Source organism: Protobothrops mucrosquamatus, unplaced genomic scaffold (assembly GCF_001527695.2).
Source record: "Protobothrops mucrosquamatus isolate PMUCROS unplaced genomic scaffold, P.Mucros_1.0 scaffold_36, whole genome shotgun sequence".
NCBI lineage: Eukaryota > Metazoa > Chordata > Lepidosauria > Squamata > Viperidae > Protobothrops > Protobothrops mucrosquamatus.
In genome coordinates, this window is record NW_015386112.1 from 915,858 (window position 1) to 941,042 (window position 25,185).

The window sequence follows — 25,185 nt, forward strand, 5'->3', positions numbered from 1 at the left end:
TTAACACATTAATCCCCTTATATTAGCAATATTGATTATGTGCCATCAGGTTGGTGATGGCTCAGCAATTTTCTCCATAATATATATCAATAAGCCATCGTAAAAACTGAATTCCATTTTCAGAATAATTCAGTGGAAATTGAATTCATCATCCAAGAAGTACATCAAACTAATTAGCACCATTTTGCTATGATTTTGGAAGTACAAATATCTGATTGAAAGAGAGGGAGGAAGCTTATCTGCTTTGATACTGGGTATCAGACATGAAGCAGAGATCCAAACCACACCAGGAGATCATTAATAATGTCATTCACAACTGCAGGCCATCCACTGTCCTTTCCAAATGTGAAAGTTAGCCAGCTAATCACCAGGTTACAGTTAGAAATCAGGGGTCACAAGCCAGTTAAATTCCACTGAATAGTTTAATAATTCCTCAGTTCAGAATTTTATGTCATTGGTTAACAGTTTGTAGGATACTAGTTCTGCTGAAGATCGGTTTCCTCGGAAAGTGAAAGAATACATTATTCCTCCTCTCTTGTAAGTTGAATTGTTAGCTCTTTCAACGCACTGAATGTTTTTGGTAAAGAAATAATCCATTTTACATGATCACTCTTTCCTCCCCCAACACTATGAAGTTCTGCTGAGCTGCACTGTTTTAAAAAATATACACTGTGGCTGAAAAGCAACAGAATTTCAACTCAATCTATTGCACTTTGTGAAGAAAAATATATTTATATATATATTTATATATTTATATATTATCCCCCGTTTGCCTTTGCTAGCTCCAGAAGGTAAAAGTAGCTCCATTCGGCTGCACAAGTTACTGTCTCCCAGGCAGTATTTTTTTACGTTTCGAATCAGACAGACCAACAACTAACTTCCTTCCCTTTAAATTATTTGTAGCAGTTGGAAGAGTTTGAGAATAAAATCCCTCCAGTAGCTGCTGAGAAGCTTCTGAGTTTAGAACTTAACTTTAGGTGCTATCCAATCACGGCCAACAAATAAAATGTTACTTATTTCCACATTTTTATGTATTATGTCCACAAAAAGAGCGAAACAAAGTCTCTCTTTGACTTGACACTAACACTGTGAAATCGGATATTACATGGATGCACTTTGTAAGTGACAATGATATACAGACAGAATGGAGGAGAAACACCAACATTATTGCACATGGTGTCTGGGCGAGCATTAAAACACTGCAATATGGGGTGAAGATTCTGTACATCTTGCTTTCTCTCAGCACTTGCACTACAGTTTTGATATAGCAGCAGTATCAATCAACATACATTGGTGAGCTGGGAGTTGTTGGCATTTGATCCAGGATTTTACAAACATAGCATGCAACATCCACTGTTCGTTCCTCATACATTAGAATGAAGGGATGTTTCTGGAAGAAAAGAGGAACAAAACAGTCTCACTGTCAGTAAACGTGATCACAAAAGGTATCTATAGGACTTAAAAGTATTCAGTGTTTCTATGTATCTTAAATTCTATGAGCTATTGCCATGATTTCTAAAAAATTCTTATTAGGAAAAAACAATCCTCAATGGTTTAAAATAGCCATAAAACATTTAGAATAAGAATCTGTAACACAGACATGATTTGACTGAAGCCCTTCAAATGAAGTTTACAAATTATTTACAATAAATTGTTGTGCAAGTCTATTATCCAAGCACAGAATTTCAATTTTATAATCCAAACCTAGGGGAAAAGATGATTTGTACACCACACAGAGAAGCAACCATCACTTAATTCTATATGTGCAATATAGGTGATATTCTACAGCATGAAAAGTACCAATGTTTCGTTTACAGAGCTTCAATGATTCTTCATGACAGGGATCATCTAAACCTTCAGTTAACTTTTGCTGATAGGTTCTTACTCCATACTCACCAGAAGCTCCTTATACTTTGGCCTTTTGGATTCATCCTTAGTAAGGCTAAAAAGATTAATAAAAAGATTACACATGAAAATGATTGAAGAAGAGCATTTGAGTTAATTCTTGAACAGCACAAATTAAAGGAATGATCAGAAACAGGTAATTCTAATGTTTTTTGACACATATTCATTTTTCTGCTAAGTTACTATAACCTATTGACTATTACTTGTTTTCAAATTCTATCCTCACGAATGCCTTAAATCTGTAGCACTCATATATCTGTGCTTCCTTTTTCTTCCTTCCAAGCCTGTTCTAACCCCCTAGAAACAGTTTTTTTTAAAAAAGGACATCTATTAGCTTATCCTGTCAAAATACCAATAATCAATAATTAACAGTTGATCAATAATCAGACAGAACAAAGCTGGAAAATAGGGAAAATAACAGCTTCTTTTTAAGAAAAAACCTTGGACTTTCCCAATGCTACAAAATAAATAACATCACTTTGTTAAAGCTTTTCTATACATCAACTCCTGCAGTCCATTAAGAATAGCTGTATTGTGAAAACAACATTTACATGAAAACCAGCAGGAAGAGCCATTCTATCCAGATTGAAACAGTTTAGTTTAACAAGCTAAGCTTCAGTTTAGTTTAATAAGCTACTGAAAAACTCTCTTTATGTGAGCTGTTCCTTCATGTCAGCAAAAGAAATTATAACTGACTTTAGCTTTCTGTAACGCACAAAGTAATAAAGGATTGCCAATGCATTTCAACCAACATGAACTTGTGATTGACAAATGATTGTGATTAACTTTCATTCAATTGCAAGATTTATAGGCCACTCCAATCTACCAAGTCTGAGCAGTGGATAGCTTTCCAATATTGGAAATTATAACCATACAACTATGTCCCACATTCCTATGGAACTGCAAACCCTGAATAAATACAGTAACAGCAATAGTAAAAAGGCCTTAAACCGCAACCCAAGAGGAAATCACAACTGTTCTCTCAGCTTGATGGAACAATCAGATTTTTGTCAATTTTCTAAAAGCCAGGAGGGTTAATTGTGTATTTGCAGAGTGCAGTTCCAAGGGAGGGGTTTGCAACTGAAAAGACATGTATGCGGCCCCTGATGGTCACAATCTCTTATCAAGCAGACACAGAGTGAGCCCACCCTACTGAATCCTATCATATCCTGGGAGATGGTGGTCCCACAAATCCAGAAAAGGTTTAATATCTCAGGGGTTGCCATAAAGAAGAGGGAGTCAAGCTATTCTCCAAAGCGCCTGAAGGCAGGACAAGAAGCAACGGGTGGAAACTAATCAAGGAGAGAAGCAATCTAGAACTAAGGAGAAACTTCCTGACAGTGAGAACAATTAACCAGTGGAACAACCTGCCTCCAGAAGCGGTGAATGCTCCAACACTGGAANCCATTCACTCCTGTTTAGCATATTGTCTCAATCAGAACCTTAGGTATGGCACACCAATTCATACTTAAAATGAAAATACCTACTCAGTCGTAACACCCCAGATACAGGATTCAATTTTGTGGTTCAATTAGCACAGATCATTCTGTTTACTCAGGACTTATAAATAAGTTATAATAATTTGAGCTTTTTAATTTTAAACAATATTTTTGGTTATGCTGTGAATTTCCTTTTTGCATTTTATGATCTTTTTTTTAAAAAGTGTTATTTTACAGGTTTCCTTTCCTTTGCATTTTAAAAATTCCCTATCTTTCTTAAAATTAGCTTTGCAGAAAAAATATTTTTCAAGGTTACACAGAAATGTCACAGTAAATAAAGACTAGTATTAATTTAAAATCTGAAATTTAACTGTCTGAAGTGATTGGAATACATTACTAAGAAAGGCTTATTAAATAAGTTATAGTTGACTAGTTCCCATTATCATGCTTTAAGAAGTGTAAGGCATCAACCATGTTATGCAAAAAACACACTGGTTGGATTTACTTTTGAAAAACAAACATATTTAACCTTAGCATGTTACACAAATTTATTTATATAGATATTATAGGCATATACCCTAAACCAGTGGTTCTCATCCTTTTCTTCACCATGGACCCCCTTTAAATACCTTTTGTAGCCATGGACCATGGCCACAAGTTAAGTCCCCAAGACTTAATTCAAGATTTACATTTCTTCAAGCCTTCACGGACCCCGTGAGAATAAATGCCCTAAAACATTCATCCAGAATAAGATCAGAATGAGACATACTCACCACAAGTTGACAAAGTTGATAAAACTTTGGGAGAACTCCCGTTCCTCTGAGTTGCTCAATTGTGGTGGATCTCCTTTGACCACTTGTGTCAGCTGATCAAATACACTATTCCATTTAGGATAGGGAAAACGTCCTGTGGCTAACTCATACTGCAGCAAAGAGACAGCACAAAACACACAGGCTGAATTATTCAACACAAAGTTCACTAAAATAGAAACAGTTATTGCTGCTATTGTTTATTGTACACTATTCTTCCTTCTGAAGGAGCTGGGTGAGGGATATAATGTAATACAACAGTTCTATAAAAATTATAAAACACAAATCAAAGCATTCCAACTGAGACAGTAAGTGAACTGCAGATCTAACATTCCTAAATAATTAAGAGTAAAGATCTAGGCAATTATATCCACTATGCATGAAGAAACAAGTATTTTAAGCATTGTGTTAAGCTTAGTCATTTGAAGGCTACCTTCCTGTGAAATAAATTCAATAATTCGTCCAACGGCTTGTGGACATAGATTTGCAATATTTAAGAGCCAGAGCCAACAAAACCTGCTACCCTTTGATCTTCAGCCATTCTAATAATTATGGATTGAGGATGGCTTCATATTTCTACACTCTAACCATCCCCAAGTATAGAAGAGTCTTTTCCCTGGCCCGTTTCAATGTCTTGCCCTCAGCACTACTCGACGGGCAATTTAAGAGGCTCCCGTTTAGTGAGCGACTATGCCCCTGTGATAGGGCCGAAGTTGAAACTGTGGAGCATGTCTTATCATACTGCCCTATGTATAACACAGGCAGAATTAAATTATTGTCTCTCCTTGGAATTGATCCCTCTGGTTCTAATGTTAGTAATTTGGTTTTATATTGTCTAGGGGATGGCTCCTCCTATATTACTTATCAGGTTTCTAAATTTCTTTTAAGAGCTGTAACTATTAGAGGAGAACGTTGTAATTCCCTTTAGCCAAGGCTTCTGGTGCTTAATTGTTTGTGATTATATTTTTCTTGTGTTTTCTTTTGTTGCTCTTGCATTTTGGTCTGTGACCGCAAAATAAAAATTATTATTATTATAATTCAATAATTCACTATAAATAAGGCTCTACCTTAGATCAGCTGAAAGCAGCAGCAGTGAAACTACAGATTATCACAAAGTATGGTAAGCCAGTACAAGGGAAATGAACTTTTAATAGTTTACATCCTAAGTTACTGAGGACATGATATACAAGTAGTAATCCCTTCAGTTGTGCCTGGGAGATCATACTTGGCCATTCCCATTAAAATGTGTACGTTCTGTATAAACTGTAGCTTTGTGACAATCTTCTAATATAGCTTCGCACAAAGTACATAGCCTTGATTCAAGAAAAGTCAGGGCTAATCAGTTGAAGCTAAACAGAACAAACATTTATTTCTCATAGTCAAGGATACATATATAAAAAATTATACTAATGATGAAAAGGTTAATGTTGCATGCTCCTTCAAATCTGCCACTGGTGCTGACCAATGATTTTAAACTTTCTCATTAGACGGGTACCCCGAGTCCATTTATGCTAAAAAGACATGGCTTTCTACTTTCTACTCTTTACACAAGCGATGATTTTATATGTCCACTAGGGGGCAGCACTACATGGTACAACAAAACTGAAAAAGTGGACAAAGAAGCCCAAGCTATGTACTTCTGAGACATTCAGATAGGCAGATATTTTATCTTTATAAAAGCAACACCTTTTGCATTTCCCAAACCCTTCTATCATTTCATAAGCAGATTTAAGAACTTCTCTTCAGCAACACCCACTATTTCTTACCAATGTAATCCCTAAGCTCCAAACATCAGAACGGACATCATATCCTTGCCTGGATGCACTAGGGTCTATCCTCTCTGGCTGAAATAAGATAGGAAAAAATCAGGTATAAAGGAAAAAGATCAAATGTATGAAGAAATGGTATAAAGATTACACAGTGAGATGGAGGTAAGATTTCAGGTTAACATCAACATTTCCCTCATCAAACATCACTTTAAGGAAGAACAAAAACCAAACAGAAGTCTAGAATCTGGTTAGCAATTTCTGGGCTCTGTATGAATTGTGCCAGTTAAGCATAATTTGATCAATTGTTTATACATCAACAAACTAACCATACTTCAGGCCTAACTACATGTCAAGCATTTCTTAAAACTGATGCTTAAACCGAGTCTCTAGTTGCTTGTATAATTTACGACACAACCTGAGGGGGAGATCATGGTAAGAAACCAATGTGCTTTTAATTCAGATCAGGAGCATGCTCTGAAAAGGGAGTGTGAAGCTGCTTTTTGCTCAATGCAAATTTAGGCACATTTTAAAGAGTACTTACTATCATACTAAAGTTTGGACATTCAAGGCGCCTCCACTCTCTTTTCACAGTAAACCTGAATCCTAATTTCCAAACCTATTTCAATGACTCTTTTTCTCTTAAGTGGAAGCAAAGATCCCAATGATGGTGAAATGTGTCTCCCAACACTGCACTTCATGGAAATCGTCATTCCCTGCCGCCTTCTTTTCATTGTAGAAAGGTTTTTTCTAGGAAAAAAACACTGCCTAGTTAGACCTTTATCCCTCCTGCAAATGTTCCTGGTCCTTTCACTAATACAGAGTCCAGATTATTAAAGATTATTAAAATATGTGCATGATTTGCTATGCCTCCAAAGCTACTCAGGGATGTAATGTTCTACAACGAGACTGAAATTGTCCCTAGTCTGCACAACAGTGGTGTGCTTTCAGCCCTAGCCATTCACATTTGTGAGATATTAATGATGTGCTCTGGCCAGAGAGGGCATACTTAGACACTTAGAAATAAATACAGAATTCTTTTTGTTGCCTATATCAAATCTCTAAGAATCATAATTCACTCAGGAGGTCTTTTTCAAAATTAAACAGAGCTTGTCCCCTAGCAACCATACCGCTACACAATTTACAATTCATGTGTGTGTAACATTCCCGCTGCCTCTGCAAAACTACTGACAGACAGCTGCAAGAAACCTTCTGTAATGATTCCTACTCTTTCCTATTCCCTCCAAAGGAATTCACTTCAAACCTTTCTCTGGGATCACTATAATCTCATTTAAAGAATGTTATGAATAAGAAACATTCCTGTATTAATGTGCCAGAATTAAATTCTCCATAATCATATGGAGACACTGCTATTAAAACTTAATTGTTTTTCTATTCTCTTAATAATATAAGCAAGTGTGAAATAAAATGTGCTGGACTGCTGTTCAAGCTATCAACTCTTTTCTTCTTAGGAATATTGGCAAGATCTATATGCCACTACATTAATTTAACCCACAGCAACCTTTGACTGGAGATTTATCTATATAAATGTTTCACCTCCTAATTTGGCAATTCCTGCCATGTATAGCTTAATGTTTGATACCATCCAATAATTTAAGTTTATTAATATATCAACATTTTGGGCGTTTCACATCATTTTCCATCCCTTCCCTGAGCTACAGCCATTTCCCATCTTATTATAAACTACGGGAAAGAAATAGCTTGTTGAGGACAAGTGTTGTATTTTATTATTGTTGTGATTTTAAAAAAAATTCTAATGGCTCTGTTCTGGGGTTCTCCTTCTGTTTTTATGATAATAATTCTAGGTCTAGGTTATGTTTTTACAATTTTAGAATTGGAGACCATTTTGAAAACCCTCCCAAAATCCAGGGAGAAATAAATTAAATAAGAACATAAATGTATACAGTTTGCTTATCCACTAGATCCCTACGAATACATTTTGGAGGTGAGATAATCTCAATACCTCTGAGTCTTGTAGTCCATTAAGAATGCAGAGAATGTCTGGGTAGCAGGTCACACAAGACAGTGACCACAAACAATGGACTTAACAACAATAGAACTAGGTAATAGTTTTGCCTACTGGCAAGAATAGGATAAGCAAACTTGAGGGTTGAGCAAGGCTTCAAGAATTCCAGAAATCAAGGACAAATGAAATGAATTAAAGGTTCTTTGCTATAACAAGTAATGGAACTGAAGATATGAAACAGTACTTTAAGCAAAGCTAAGGACATCTATTTTGCCCCTTATCTCCCCAAAATGTACAAAATAATTCCCTAATGTTTTATTCTCTACACTCTCATGGTTACAAAACAGAAGGTGGTGGGCTGCATGTGGTGTCTAGGCTGTAATTTTTACATTTCTAGCTTGGAGGCTTGCCTTGCATATATTCCTTGCCCTGTCAAATGAGCCAACAGCTGCAAGTTATCTATCCAACAATTTAGGCAATTAAAACTGACCCAGAGATTCGTCCTGGATACTTATTATCATTCTACATATCAAAAACAAAAAAAAAGGTTTCATTCTTATTCCCATAAATTTTCTAATCCCACTTACTGCCATGTATGGCCGACATCCAGCATCTCTGGTTTTGGCAATGGAGTCTACAAGTTGTCCACTAATGCCAAAATCACAGAGTTTAATATTCCCATTTCTATCCAGAAGAATATTGGAAGGTTTAATATCTGAAAGAAATAAGACATATTTATGAAGTCAAATTCCAGTTAAGATACTTTTAATTTCAATCTACTAAACTACAAGAAACAATATCAAGATGTTGTTTGCGTCTTTGCTAGAGAAACCTGATGTCCTCTATCCTCTCCCCACCATACTTAATCAATACTGTGTGCCAAACATTTGGAATTTGCAACAGATATTTCAAAGTTGATACAGCTTTTTCTAATCCCTAACATCCCAATTTCAACTCTGTTTTGGTCTCACCAAAAGTGTTCTGAACTCTGAGTGAAACATTCCAAACGTGGAATGTTTACAATCAATCAATTTGGTGCACCCAATTAATCAACTCTGATAGAACGTGGGCAAAAACCCATTATTCATTATGAGAATCTGCAAAAACTAAGAGTGATAAGGAGAATTTACTAATACCTATTTACTTAAATCCTTTTTATATTTAATAAATACGATAGAAGGAATGCACCCAGGAGATAGGTTAGTAAGAAACTGTTCACCCAAGCATCCATGTTTCTTCATTTTACACAGAGATCTCATTCATTCCAATAGTAATTCATCCTGCTTTTCAATTTACAGCTTTATCTGCTATGGGCAAGCAGTTTGTTCTCGTTTGGGCTCTCTCACACACACATACACACTGCATAATTTTCATTTTTAATGAAAATTATGCAGCATAAAAGCAAAATATAATTTTATGTGCATCAGGAATTACTAGGTGTTATTTTTAACCCATGTATGAAGGCACATTGTGAATTTGAAGGTCAACATTAATTCCACTAAGTGATGGGTAAAGTATTTGCAATTTTTTCATTAGCTAAAATTTGTTCTGAATATATGAGTCTCATGATAAGTTTATGTAAATAAATAAATAAATAAATAAATAAATGATATGAAAGGGTAAAAGCAAAGAAAAGGAGATTAAATCCACAATGCCTCCTTTAACCACAGGAGTTGGATTAGAACTTTTAGCAAGTCAAACCAGCGCAATGCGCAATAGAGAATGCTGGAAGCTTTAATCCAGACTGGAAAGTTTCAGGCTCCTTGCCTTTGCTTTAAGCAGTAATTTTAGGCAGCATTTTAAGCTTTTGTGGGGCAGTGGGTCATCCAGATTTCCCAAGGATGAAAGAAGAAACTTCTATTATTCTAGCTGATCATTTTGGGCTTCCAATATAAAGACTTTCAATTTTTTAGTCCATGCACTTCATATAATTAATAATATACCCCGAGAATTGATGTGGAAAATTACAATGTTAGAAATTCAAATAATTTATAACAATTTAAAGCAAAAAAAAAAAGATCTATTTTTTGGTTTGGGACTGGAAACTACCCTGCATTTGGGGAAAAGAAAGCAATGGACAATTTTCCTTACTTCCTGCAGTTCCTTCCAAAAACCAGTCCTTCCTGTTCCAAATGCCCTACTCCTCAGCTCTCCAGAGAACCTTTTCTAAGTACTGAACATGGAAACAGGAATGAGCAAATATGACGACTCTACTAGTGGAAGCTGAAGGTATATTCCTGCAACTGACGTGTAAGTAATGATCCACACCAATACAAATAGAAAGAATAGCAGAGTAAAGAGTAAAACAAATAAGAAATGATACAAGATTAAAAAAATTAAAAGCAAAGGGCTTTTAAAATGCCTCAAAATATAAATTGTGCCAGAATTAAATGTCTTAAATTAATGTATAGATACATGCAAGGTCTCTGAAAGGTTCCAAGTTGTAGATATGTTTCCAAAAATCCAGTTTGAAAAATAAGATGTATTATTTATATAATAAAGACATACCCAGAGAGGCCTACCTCTGTGAATGATTTTCAAGTTTTCTTTTAAGTGGTTTAATGCTTTCACAGTCTAGGAAAGAAGAGGAAAGTTTTATGGAGTTTTTACTTTAGTCCTATTAATATCACAATTCCAAATCAGCAAATGCTTTCCAGAATGTATTTCAGGAAAATTATAAGGCGGGAATTGAAAAAAGCCTTAACAATAAAATTTTACAACATAGTTAATAAAATAGATAATTAATTGGAAAGTGCTCAATAGTACCAGTAAAGGAAGAAGAAAGATGAGGACAGGTAGTCCCTTGGGTTATGACACCAATCAGGATCGGAATTTCCATTGTTGAGTGAAACAGTCAGCAAACAAAACAAAAGTAGTAACCGAATTACTTATTGACAGCAGCCCTGGAAGTCCAGACTGCTGTCATTAAAATAGGACCACATAGTTTTTGGACAAGAACTTTGCACTTCTTGCCTGAACAAACTACCTTTGTCTCAACTTTCCACACACATCCATCTTTCCCCTTTGGGCTGCCTCCCCAGCCCCCCCATGGTCCCCCTAGTTGACCATCTCCATTTTCTTCTTTCCTTTATTGGCATAGGATCCAGGAGCTGGGTGAAGGCATAATCCAGGTCAAACACAGTGAGCACATCAGGAGAAAGAAGCCGCATCTGCAAAAGGAAGCATTCCATGGAACGCTGGGCAGGAGGGTAGTGGGTTAGAGCAGATGGAGAAGACAGGGTGATGGTGTGGGTGGAGGAGACCCTTCTCTCTCTGTCAGCACAAGAAGTGTGATAGCCCACAGATTGTGGAGAGCATAGTAGGTCAGGATGGTAAAGTGTGCTCTGTCACCAGCAAGGCAAGAGAGGCTGCATCTCCCAAGGTGAAGGTGACAGCTATGTGAGAGGCACTCCTTGGGGTGACAGTGGAACTGAGGAAGTGGAGGGATGAGGATAGCAAGCATTTGAAGTGTTCCTGAATAACTGGTCTGAGCAAAGTGTGGTGGTGAGCCTAGCACGGACAGAGCCTACCCACAGGTCCTCTGCCTGCTCAGCCCAGCCTTCCTCCTGCAGTCATTCACGAAGGGCTAGCAGCTTCCAGTATGTTAAAGCCCGCAAATCATTTCTGCAGGAGTGCTTCTAGCACACTCTCTGAAGCTTGCTTCAGCACACACATTTTGGGCTATGCCGCTGCCAGGATTATAGGCCAGCAGTGGGAGGAAGAAGATGCTGATGGTGAGCAGGGGACAGCGGTGTGTGTGTGTGTGTGTGTGTGTGTGTGTGTAAACAGCAGAATGAACAGCAGCCAAAAGGGCAGATATGGGTAGTAGAGATAGGCAGGAGAATGTCACCATGGGATGCTACAATGGTTGTAAATGCAGGCCAGTCACCAAGTGAGCAAATTTTGATTTTGCATCTGTGGGGACACGGTAATGACTGAACTTTGAGGACCAGTTCTAACTACCATTCATTCAGCTCTGTTGTAACTTTGAATGATCACTGAACAAATGGTCATAATCTGAGGACTACCTATAAAAATAATTGTGTTACAAAGACAAACCTATTCCTTTAATCTCCAAAGGCTACATGCTACTACAAGTATTCCCTATATTGTCTCATACATAAAAATATGCTTACAAAACGTCTTTCTTCCTGCTCCCTATTTCCAAACACACTGATCCACTCACTTTTCCTATACATGTTCTGTTTTCCAGGGTAGAGACAGTTAAAATCTCAATATAGCTAGCAACTGTCTGATGCTTTTTTCAAGTCCACTTAGTCGACCAAGGTATATTTAAACTGTTGTGATGGGAAGTATAATGCATGGAATGACTCTCCTTCCTACTTAAATAATATGGTTTAAGAAACAGTAGCAGGATGATTGTGATGTTTTGCGGCATTTCATTCTATGCACCTTTTTCATCACCCCCACGAATATCATTCAACCTGTCCAACTGTTTAGATCCTTTTCTATGTCAATCAAGAGAGCGTTAAGTAGTTGGTTCAGAATTGTTATGGATAAATTGTTATGGATAAAACTGCGTTTTATCATTTCTACAAGATTTTCTGCATTACAATTCTGTTCAATCAATCAAACAGCTGACTGGATTGGATAGAAAGTACACACATACATACCATACCCACACTTCACGCAGTGAATTGCAAACAATTTTTTTAGCAAACAAAATAAAAGAAGTCAGAAGAATATCAGAGTTCTTTCAGTAATAAGCCTTAAATAAATCAATCCCATTATTGTCTAGAAGCTGGTTTGGGAAAGCAAAGCAAAGTAAATCAGAAGCATGCAGGTGCTTTCAAAGAAAACTTACAGCTAAAGTGATTTTGCCTAGAATTTCTTCTGGAATAACGTCATCTAGTACACTATATACATATTTGTAAAATTTATCAAACGAGGTAGACATGAGCTCCATACAGATCCAACAGTCACCCTAAACAAAGGAAGAAAAAAAGTGTTATTGTTGTTATTATTAAAGTGATGTTTTGGACGTTCTGCACATTCTATAATCATTAAGGTTAAGCAAGCAAAAATAACATTCTTCAAATGTACCTTCTGAACAAATCCAAAATTCATCTACTTACTCCTTAAAGGAAAAAGCATTATTTTTTAAAGAATTAGATATTGACTAGCTGATGGGTTTTAATGGGTACCCTGTTTATTTAAACGACACTGTCCTTTAGTTAGAAAAAACAATTGATTTCATTATACAAGGACAATTATATTTGATTCATGAGTGAGTTAAATTTTAATTTATTTCAAGAAAAAGAGATGTTTTCCACTCCATGTGGCCTGTTGACTGAATGAAAAGAACATTATACTGTATGACTTTGTGTCCTAAAATTATATGTGATATAATACCAACGATAACATTATGTTCCTTGGGCTTCGGATCTGTTTCATAGCAGAAGGTCATTATCAATAAGCAAGTTTCTATAAAAAGGCGAGGTTGCACAGCTTACCAAACTACTTCTCTAAAGTGCTACTACAATGAGAACATTGGACATATATCCTTTTAGATACATGGAGTGACAGCAAGGCTCAATAACTATGAATTCAATGCCCTGCCCAAAACATGTCCTCCACAAGATGAAGAGAAGAACTCAAGCATTCTTTGGTGGACTAGCTAGAATAATGTTGCAAATCAGGACCAGGAAGGTTGGGTTTCAAGTCACCACTGATTCCAGGAACCTCATAAATAACACTGGGCCAGTTAAAATCTCTTTGTCTAACCCAGTGGTGGCGAACCTATGGCACAGGTGCCAGAGGCGGCACTCAGCGCCCTCTTTGTGGGCACACGCGCCGTCGCCCCAGTCCTAGGCCTTCAGCTGAATTTTATAAAACCTTTTCGCTTTAGGCCTCCGCCGCTGTGTACAAAAAAAATATGTTTCAATCAATCAGTCAATTTTAACTTCTTGCGGGGAAAAAAAAAGATCTTGCAAAGTTGGAATTGATTGATTGAACTTTTTAGTCCCACCCAGTCTGCTGTTACCACCGCAGTCACGCCCACCCAATGGCCCACACCCACCCAATGGGCCACGCCCACCCGGCACCGATGATGCATAAGTGGGTTTTAGGTTGCAGTTTGGGCACTCGGTCTCTAAAAGGTTCGCCATCACTGGTCTAACCTATCCAGTAGGATGATTATGAGTGTGAAAGTATGTCATCCAAAGCCATTTGGAAGGATGATTGGATTAAAATGTAATTAAGAAAATAAAGTTTGAAAATAGGGAGCACAAATTCATAATGAACTTTATTTTTGTCAAACACCAAAACAAAATCATATTCTGAAGCTTTCTTATGTTCAGCTGTTAAAACTAGTCCTGATAATATTTCTCTTGTAGGTATCCCACTTCATGCAATGTTATCCAGGAAGCTTACTATCTTGCCGTTCAATTAATGCATGCCATCACCCGTTAAAACCTGCTGAAAATACCTAAACTTTTGGATGCAAAGTAAGAAAATTCTGAATGCCAACCTCTCTGAAGAGTGCTCCATAAAACTGAACAATATACGGGCAGTCACTGCTTCGCATTACTACATCCAGATCCATTAAAAGCTGTTTCTGTTCCTTTTCATCCACTGTTGATCGAATTCTCTGAAAGAACGATAAGGACAAAAATAGTCAAGTCATAGTAGACAGATTTTTAAAATATAAATGGATGCTATCAATATGAAATATTCTAAAATGGGAGAAAGTCCTAGCTTGGCAAAGACTTAAATTGAACAGAAAAAAAATTAAACCAATTATTTAATTTAATCATACAGAATACATCTGTAATCATACAGAATAAAAGAGAGGGAGAGAGAGAAAAAAATACCACAGATACAAGCTAATACCAGTCAGAACTTATCTTGATGCAAATATGACTTGTCTGTAGCAGTGTTGCCCTGCAACACACCCACACTTCTACATCCAGTGCCCATCGTCTGGTGGACTCCTCCAATATATCCTTCCTAATAAGCTTTTATTTCTTGTATTTCTTGAAATAAGGAAAATGGAAGCCAGGAGGTGCTGTTTCTCAGCTGCACTCTTGTAAAAATCCTTCCCTTACAATTAAAGCATGCACTATTCTTCACAAACTGCAGAAACTACTGAAGATGGAATTTTTTGGAATAGCATTGGTTCAGCAGGTGATTGCCATCATCTATAATTTACTTTGAATTACTTAGAAAGATTTGATATATATTTGATTCTGTTATCTATTTTTCACCATCACTCTATCTTGACTAGTTGTAGTTCTGAGTAGTTATTCATAATTTTAATTCATTGATATTGATCCTGGATGTTTTAATGTATGTTTTTGATGATTCCCCCCCCTCAAGCTGTGGTTAAGTTAATAGAGATTCAGCAGTATATAAATAGAATAAATGAATTTTAAGCTCAAAGTTTTGAATTTGAAAAATTGGACTACTATTACTGCAACCTATGCAATTATTCTGAATATTATTCCCTGCTCACAATGGTCGTGCAGACGAAGAAAATATAGAGAAAATATTTTCATAGGTACGTTGGATAAATTTTATCTATTAAACATCTTCTGATCACTCTACAGAGTTTGAAAAGAACATTTAAAAATATTGTGTATAAATATATTAAAATCTTGGTATTTTTATGCAATTTAAAAGACATGCTGAATTTCTAGATTTTCTTTTTAAGGAAAATGTTCATAAATAAATTTAAATTCACACACAAAAAAGATATAGCTGATGCAAATCATTCAGATATGTATTTTTTCACTTGTTGTATCTTGGAAACTGTTGTAAGATATGATGAAAGCAAAGGCACCATTAGCATTCTCAAGGGAGAGAATTCTTGACTTGTAATTCCATACTACTAAAAGTCCTTGGATTATATTTGACCAAAAAAAAGAAAAGAAAAAGAAAAAGCAGACTATCAACTGTTGGCTAGCAGGATTTCTGCATATGGCTCTATATAATATTCTTGTTCTAATCGATGCCAATTTATTTTTTCAACTGTTTTTTAAAAAAATTATTGTGCTTTGAAAACTATTATTTGAAATATTTACAATAATGAAGGCACTGACAGTTTCATCTGTTGAACAACAGTTCTTGTAAGAAATTTTGAAGGACAAATATTTTAATCATGCAAGTAGGCAAAGAAATACGATCCTATGGAGACAAAAGGACTAATTATCCTTTGAGGCAATGAACCGATCTACACAAGCTAAGAAAGGTTTCCAATTATGTATCACATGGATTTTCTATTATGACAGGTAGAATTTCTAGAACAATATTACATCTCAGCATAATTTTTTGTAATAATTGGAAAAATTATGCCATTGCCTGAACAGTGAAAGTAAGAATACAAACAAAATTATTGCTGTATTAAAGTTAAGTAATATTGCATTAACCTATATTAAGAGTACAAGCACCAAATCCAAAATAGTTCTTCACAATTTCTTCCTATTAATGAAAGCTTTGTAAAGCTAAATATTATTGAATTGCAAGATATCTGATACCTGATGAATATTACAAAAACATCTAAAGCAAACAATTCCAGTGTTTATTCTTTGAGATAGACAGAATACAGTAGGACAGTGTTTCTCAACCTTGACAATTTTAAGGCATGTGGACTTCAACTCCCAGAATTCCACAGCCAGCATTGCTGGCTGTGGAATTCTGGGAGTTGAAGTCCACATGCCTTAAAATTGTCAAGGTTGAGAAACACTGCAGTAGGAAGACATGGGATTGATAAGGTGAATGAGGACTGTTCAAGCATTACCGATGGCACTATTACACTATTAATCTCGCATGAATCAAGATTTTTTAAATATTTAAAAGCAACTTTATCCTAAATTGATAGCAAAGATACCAAAATACACTAGAATCTTCTTACATCTACACCGAGATCTACAATAAATAAAACAGCACCACAACTTTGGTGAAATGAGTAGATGGCTCCCCCCCCTTTGGCTAAAGAATCATTCACCTTCAGATTAGTGGATGGAAGCCATCTGACAATCAAATACTAAATTTGATCCAATAAAAAAAATGCCAAACTACATCCTGGATTAATATTATCTAATATGCTTAGAACTGGCTCACTAGACTAAAAAGGCATACAGTAGCCTCAAATCATCTCAGGCCTGCATAGCTGTCTTTCTTTTCTTTCATTGAGCCTCCTCAACCTTGTTTACTTCAATTGCTATTGGCAGCAAATGATACAAAGTGGTTTTTCAGAAGGGGAATTCAATTCCTCTTTCACACCAGGTGCTCCATAGAAATCCCTTTTTCACAGTTCTAATGCAGACATTTTTTTTAGCAACTGTAAACAAACAAATTTAAAACTATGCATGTCACTGAGTTATAACGTAAGTAATCACATCTCACACAAAAAAATCCTTATAGCAACAATAGTCTACTCATATTATGGATCTCTAGACTTGACTTCATTGAAATTCCTGGATCATCAGTGCTTCTCCAAGGAACAGTTTCCCAATCTACACAAGCCACAAAATAGCAGACATAGAATCTAACTTTTGTTTTATTCCAAAGGCATGCTACATGTTTTCTGGGCAAATTCTTCCAGAGCTATCTATCATTCTGCATTCCAGAAAACAATAAGCAAAGAATCCATCTCTTTATCTGGAAGTTATGGATATTGAAGATATTGCCTATTATCAAAAAAATGAAGTCTTGACTATAAAATGCATTGGGAAACAGAGAAATAATAAATAATGTGGATAAAAATGCCAAATCCAAGCTAAACATCTGGCTGATTATGGGATCAGGTTTTTTTTTTTCATCGTAGCTTTTTTTTTTTTACAGTGGAGGGTCTGCGTTTTCAAATCAACCAAATGTTGATCTATTCACTGTGTCTTGAATTGACCGACTGGTCAGATTTCATGGGATAAGACTGAGTGACCAGCCCAAAGTCATCCAGAAGGCTTTCGTGCCTATGGTGGGACTAGAACTCACAATCTCCTGGTTTTAGTCGGGTGTCTTAAACTACTAGACCAAACTGGTTCTTTCTTCTAAAGTTGATTTAACATTTATTTTCTTCTAATAGTCTCTTTAACTCAAGCGATATCGCAGTTATTTATGGCACTAAATAAGCCATCAGTTCCTCTAACCTTTGTTGTTTTCCTTTAGATTTAATCATTCCTAGAATGTTAAAATCTCCTATGACCCAAGTACAAGTAAAGTAGTTCTTTTTTGTTTTTCTTGAATCATTAATATGTGACAATCTACTCATTCCAACTCTTGAGTTTTTTCCTATTTTATAAATTTCCCTCATTTTCTGAACAACCTTTTCCTTGAACAGCTGAATTAATTTTGGCATTTTATTGCCACTTCCCATAGAAATTCAGAATCCCCTCCCCTTAAGTTCACTTTTAGCTGCCATTGAACAGATGTGACAGAAAGAGCTGACGTAAATACTTCAAGCAGGCAAACCAATATTTAAAAGCATAAAGCACGTAGGTATTCTAGATAAGATTAAAATTATACAGTATGCAAAAGTAATGCTAAGCCTAGGTACGATATAAATAATGTCGAATGCATGGCTTGCTTAAGCTGACAAGTTAAAACCTAAAACATTATAGAAGTTCTGCTAATGTTCTACATCCCCACAGGAAGTCTTCTTTGAATGGCTACCCTTTCATCTCAGAATTAGCTTATGCTTAACCTCTCTGCAGAGCTCTAAGAATTGCATAAACTTTTTCCAGACAACATACCAGATGGTTATTATAAACAGAACTCATATACTATTTCATAATGTATCCAAAAATCATAATAGAAGAAATAAATGTAATTATACCATACCAAAGAGGGACACTTTTAAACAACCAACTTTATTTTTATATATATATATTTTATTTTTAAAATTTATATGCCATCTATCTCACTGTTGAAGCGATTCTGGGCAGCTTACAAAATGATAAAAGATAAACACAGTTAAAACTTGTAGAGTTAAATGGACACTAAAAACTAAGGGAATGAACAGCACAGGGTGGGATCTTCGATCTTACCCCGTCAACTGTCTCCAACATAGAGCATTCCCCACTGGGGTCCCAGGCCAGCTGGCAGAAGCAGATTTTAAGACTTTTCTGGAAGACTAAGGGGGGTGTGTGGCGGATCTCACCTCAAGGGTAGAATATTCCAAAGGATGGGGGGCACAGGGAAAAGGCTCTTTTCCTAGACCCCACCAACCAAAATTCCTTGGCAGATAAAATGCGTAACAAGCCCTTTCTGCTGGAACAAGTGAGGTGGGCCCATCCCACTGGGGTGAGACAGAGCTTCAAATACCCTTCATATCGGTAGTCCTCAATTTACGACCACAGTTGAGCTCAACATTTCTGTTGTTAAATGAGATATTTGTCGAGTGAGCTTTGTCCCATTTAATGACCTTTCTTGCCACAGATGTTAAGTGAATCACTGCAACTGATAAGTTAGTAAACTGGTTGCTAAATGAACCTGGCTTCCCCATTGACTCTGCTTCTCAGAAGGTTGCAAGAGGTGATCACATGACCTTGGGACACAGCAATGGTCATAAGTATGAACCAGTTGCCAAGCATCTGAATTTTGATCACATGACCATAGTAATGCTGCAATGGCTGTAAGTGTGAAAAATGGTCATAAATCATTTTTTTCAGTGCATTTGTAACTTTGAACGATCACTAAATGAACTGTTGTAAGTTGAAGACCACCTGTATTATGTGAGTGGTAGTCTTTACACTGAACCATAGAGTAACAGTAAAAATGGCTCTAACACTTTCAGACAAATTTATACTCTCAAATAATTCAGTTCTTATTTTCGAAAGTGAATAAACCACAGCCTCAGCTAAGATGCTTCTAATTTTTTTTCTAGCATAAAATATGATTTAATAAAACTGCATTCCCCTACTAAGAATTGCACAAATTTAGGGCAAAAGAGAATAATGTTATTCCATGCGCTTTCAACTTCTTGAAGTCTGACCAGCAGGACATAATAAAATGACTGCCTACTGATTGCCTACAGTACTGATCAGTAAATATATTGCTGTTTTTAAATTCTCTGCTATAGAAAAATCATTAAGGGCTTATGACTAATAGAGCTAGTACCTCTGCGCTTATATTGTACTTTTTCAATGCAAAAGTATAGTTTGCACTGTGAAAATTTATAATCTACAGATAGTGATATAGATGATGTTATCTATGTAATTAAACTTTCAAATTATTAAATGTAAAACATTATTTTACTAGCTTGTTTAGCTTTTCGGCATTTGCAATGTAAAACATGCATTGTGCATGCATTAGGAAGAAGCCTCAAACTAATAACCAAACTAATGTACTTTTGCTGCTATTATGCTGAAAGGGTCAATTCATGTATAATAAATACATTTCTGCTTTTTGCTGGTCTCAGTGCTGTAGCTGTGCAAAGAAGCTGCAAAATGCGTGTTTAACTGTTCCTTCTACAGTTAGCTATTGTAATTTAAAAACATTTTTTTTTAAAAAAAAAATCCCACATATTTTCCAGTCCCACCCAGTCCTTTATTGCTACAGAATGAAAAACGAGACAAGGCAGAAAGCAATTCTCAACATTCCCTCAAATCATATCAAGTTCTTTTGGATAGCAATCCACTTAAAGTGTAGCGATCATATTGTGTTCAGAGTTCAGATCAAAATATTTTGATTTCATCCATACTCCTAAGAGAGTGGAACAGGAGTGAGGAAAACTGATTCCTTCATTATATTTATTGATGTAACTTAAAAGATATCTACAGTGTTTCTGGAGAAAAGCTATGGAGAATATTTAAAATTCTATAAGCACATTGGTTTAAATCAGTGGTTCTCAACCTGAGGTCGATGGACCCGAGGGGGGCACAATGTCTTTCACGGAGAGGGTCTATGACAATTCGCCGTAGCCAACTCGCCATGGCCAACTTGCCAAGGCCAACTTGCTACGGGATAACTCGCCACGGTCAACTTGCCACAGTACAACTCATTGCTGGACAAAAGTTACACTAATAACAAAAAAATGGTGGAATAGAATCATTAAAGAAAGGATGCAAAAGGAGGGACAGAATGAAATGTAATTGACAAAAATTAAAATACTTTTTTATTTTAAAGAATTAAATAGAATTGCTAAATTGTTCCGCAGTGAGTTGTCCCATGGCAAGTTGGCTGTGGCGAGTTGTCCTGCGGAAAGTTGGTCATGGTGAGTTGGCTATGGTGAGTTGGCCGCAACAAGTTGGCTGTGGCAAGTTGTCCCATTCCCTTCTTCACAGGGAGTCTGAGAAGACTTGAAGAAATGGTTATGATTTAAATCTTAAGTTTTGGTGGTCCATGACCCTGGTCCACAGCCACAAAAGGTATTTAAAGGGGTCCGTGGCGAAGAAAAGGTTAAGAACCACTGGTTTAAACTAATGATCTGTCCATGAAAATGTATTTTTATACATCACTTTTGTACATCACTACAACCTTTCAACATTTTTTAATCCCATGTTATGCATACGCAGACGTATTTTTTAAAGGACTTATTTTCTTCAAAATTTATATCATCAGATAAACCAGTAATAAGACAGTTCTTTCTGCTACTACCACACTTACAAAATGCTGTATAAACAACAGACATTTGTAGAGTGCTAAATTCTCCATCATGTTTTGCCCTACTATTGGAAGTACAAATAATTATGGGCATCACCTACTTTAACAGCCATAATTTGCCCACTTGGTTTGTGGACCATTTTGTTGACAGACCCATAAGCGCCTCGTCCAATTTCTCCAAGGTCTTTCAAGTCCTCTGCAGTAAAATCCCAATGCTGTTCAGGGGAAATCTTCAATTTTCCTGATGATTCAATGCTGTGTGTTCTCAGTCTCTCTCTGTCAAAAAATTTGGGAAGGAATTTTTCCACATTTTAAATAGTTTAAAACTTTTTTCAGCAGCACCAATCAAAAGCATTTATATAGAGGAATGTACACATAGCTAATGCAAAAAGATAAACTCCAAGAAGGAGTTGGATGGGGGCAAAGTGCAAGATTCTAACTTAATTGTAACTACTACAAAGAAAACAAAAAATATTATTTTTTTAACATTATGTCTTTGAGGATATTTATAAATTCCTGGCTAAAACCTATTACAAGCTGTGCTAGGAAATGTTTTATAATTTGTTCCTTTAGAATAATTATATGGCAATAACCATCTTTTTTATTATCTGTACTAAAATAACATTAAAAATTTACATCTGTAGTCAATGCATTTTTATAATTGATTGATCTTAACACAAAACGCCAAATTATAAGGGCTTTATCTGTTCATTTAACTTCCAAAATTCATTATAAAGCAACTATTTTGGTCTATTTGTAAAATAAATTAAAAGCCACAAAATAATTGTTGCTAATTTTTATCTCTAAAGGAAGGAGGTGTATAAAAATATTTTTGTGGCAGGAGTGCCAAATAAAAACATTTTTATATCTGATAGATATAAAAGAGATGTGAACTGCCAACACTAAACTCTTTAACTCCTACTGTGGAAATAATTTAGATTTACATTTCAAAGTTTTCCCAACACTGTTAAATCTGATTGTCTTGGAAAAGAAACCTTACTTTTTAGTTCTTAGACATGGCTCTTTTCAGGAATGATGCTAAGATTTTGTATGAATTGTATGAATAAGTGCCTACATAATGTTGCATATCATCTTTTATGGTAAACTAGTACACGATTGTATTTGAACAGCACAAATCATAGCATGACTGCAAATCAAATAGAAATATATAGTTTTATTGAGGTTTCCAAGTATAAATTGACTGAAAGATGTGCAGACAGATAGAAGGGAAAAACAAGCATTATGTAATAACATATCATTATATATGAATACTAATGTCCTGAGGCTTTTGACCCTTCCCCCTTCATTTCAATATTTTAGGGGACACAAACTACACAGAATGTAGCACTAATGGAGGACTGAGAGGCACAGAATGAGGAAGGCCATATGTGGTTGGATTTTTTTTTAGAAAGGTTATTTTTTGCTATAATTGTGATCTGATATTTTAGGGTTAATTATATTTTTCATGTTTCCACCACAAAATGACAGGAAACGGTGCTGCTAGTCTTCAAAAATCATCCCAAAGCGTTTCAAATGTATAGAAAAGAACCAAGGGGTGGAGATTACTAACCTTTGGGACACAGAAAACATACAATTCTCTTTAATATGTACCTAGATGTTCAACACAACTAGGCTTTCTAACATAAATAAGTGAATACATAAAAAAATGAAATAAAAAGTTGAGTGGAATTTGAAGTTTAAGCAACAAAATTTCAACCTTTGCCATGACACTCCTAAAAACAATCAGCCCAATTAAAAGACCATCATACTGATGCTATGAATTCAGCATTCCCATGCTCCTGCTGGCGTCCTGCAGATTATCAGTAAAATGAAAATACTTGCATTTCAGGAGGAACTTGTGGTTGGGGAAAAGAGTCAGACACTACTGAGGAAAACAGAACTACACATCTCAATTCCTAGAGGAAAACACTTGGATTCCATAGTAATTGTCCTCTGCATATTGCTGAACGTGTAGAACGGGGGTGGGAAACTATGGCCCTTTTACGATCTGTGAACTTCAACTCCCAGAATTCCTGAGCCAGCTGGCTCAGGAATTCTGGAAGCTGAAGTTCACAGATCGTAAAAGGACCATAGTTTCCCATCCCTGGTGTAGAACATAATAGCCTTCTGTTCCAGGACACTGATGATTCAGATAAAGAATTTAACTAATGATAAAAACAATTACATCATCATACCCATACTTTCCTCCCCCATAGCCCTTTATATAAGTCTTGTATATCTTAGGCAGGTAACAAGAACATAGTTCATGATTGCCTGAGGTGTCACAATTTTTCTAGGACTCAGTTATAGGGTTTTCCCACCCCATTCACCTTGCAAATACTCACTGCCCTCGCTACTTAAGTAGTTCCTTTTTAGTTTAATACAGACTTACAATGAATAAACACGATAAAACATTAGTGGAAATTAAGTATTTAACTTAAAATCAAATACCTATTATCATTTTTGTTCAAAAGAAATCATTTGGCTCCGTGCCAACGTAAGCAAAATTACTTCTTTTCTATCCAACCTAACATTAACATCATCATGATCATAGTTCATAACAATTTCTCATTAAAAAATTTAAAAATCCATATTACAAGCATTTGAAATTAAACTCAAAAGGCACGAAGATTTAGAAGAAATGAAAGATATAGGTTAAAGCAAGATTCAAATTATATAATCCAATATATTTTAAAAAATCAATACAGATTTTTGAAATTCTATTAAAGTGTTAATACCAGTACATTTTCATTTTTGATAAGCACTTGGGAAAAATTGTTTATTTACAGAAATGGTTTACAAAACTACATTTTATCAGTCTAAGAGAACAAAAGACAAACAGAAGGGGCAATTTCACTGATGTATCCAAAACGAAGGACACTTGAGAATAAATTTCAGTAAACAAGAGGCTCTTGTGTGCTCTGAGTTGGATCATTTCAAATTAAGCACATTTTATCTTTACCAATTACCTACTTATGATTGAGGATAAACACCCACGTAAAAAACTATTTTGCACAGCAATGATGGAAATAAATGTTCTTTCTGTATAACTGACATATTTGGAGTTATTTCATAAAATGACTTTGTTACAGTTAGTTTTCCATTCTTTGCAAGATATTGTACAAAGTCTTTCTTTGATGGATAAACAATTTTGATGGATACACAATTTTATTTGTGTATCTAAGTAAAAATGTTTAACTATGGAAGTTGTTTGTGTTTTCATCAAGAACTGTTCTATATCCATAATAACTCTGCTATTATTTCCCTACAACTTCACTGTCTACAAGAGAACATCCACAAATGGATGAGGAACTGGAATTCTGCATTAGTATTTTATGTATCACATTATCTAGCATGTAATATACAAATGTTTATACGATAATCAATATTTTTAGCCTTATAGATGCCATAAGTTTTTAGAGCATGGATATCCAGCCTTTTAGCTGACCTGGGTCGCACTGAATGAAGAGGAATGATCTTGGACTACATATAAAATATATAATATAGTTAATACATATAAGTCACACAATAATGTTAAAAATACCAATAAAGAAGCATTTCTATAGCTGAAGGTTGAAATGAGGCATCTTTGGTGCTCTCTGAGCTTGGTTGTTTCTTTGCAAACTTTTCATTACCCAAACTAAGTAACATAATCAGTGCTAGTAAGGAGTGAGGTTTGCTCTCAGTTTATATTCTAGGCTAGTGGTGGGGATTGG

The 25,185-nt window shown here is 35.6% G+C and overlaps 1 protein-coding gene across 1 annotated transcript in view; it reads right to left on the reverse strand.

Annotated features, from left to right (window-relative positions):
* Nucleotides 1-403: 403 nt before the first annotated feature.
* Nucleotides 404-25,185, reverse strand: part of MAP2K4 (mitogen-activated protein kinase kinase 4) — a 56,724-nt gene continuing 31,942 nt past the window's right edge. The window contains exons 5-13 of the mRNA XM_015810241.1: nt 21,571-21,745; nt 14,397-14,516; nt 12,732-12,851; nt 10,429-10,480; nt 8,494-8,621; nt 5,920-5,997; nt 4,118-4,266; nt 1,897-1,942; nt 404-1,390 (exon numbers count right to left, since the gene is read on the reverse strand). Of these exons, the coding sequence (XP_015665727.1) occupies nt 1,277-1,390; nt 1,897-1,942; nt 4,118-4,266; nt 5,920-5,997; nt 8,494-8,621; nt 10,429-10,480; nt 12,732-12,851; nt 14,397-14,516; nt 21,571-21,745 (982 nt within the window). The 3' untranslated portion in view covers nt 404-1,276. The remainder of the gene's footprint in view (nt 1,391-1,896; nt 1,943-4,117; nt 4,267-5,919; nt 5,998-8,493; nt 8,622-10,428; nt 10,481-12,731; nt 12,852-14,396; nt 14,517-21,570; nt 21,746-25,185) is intronic.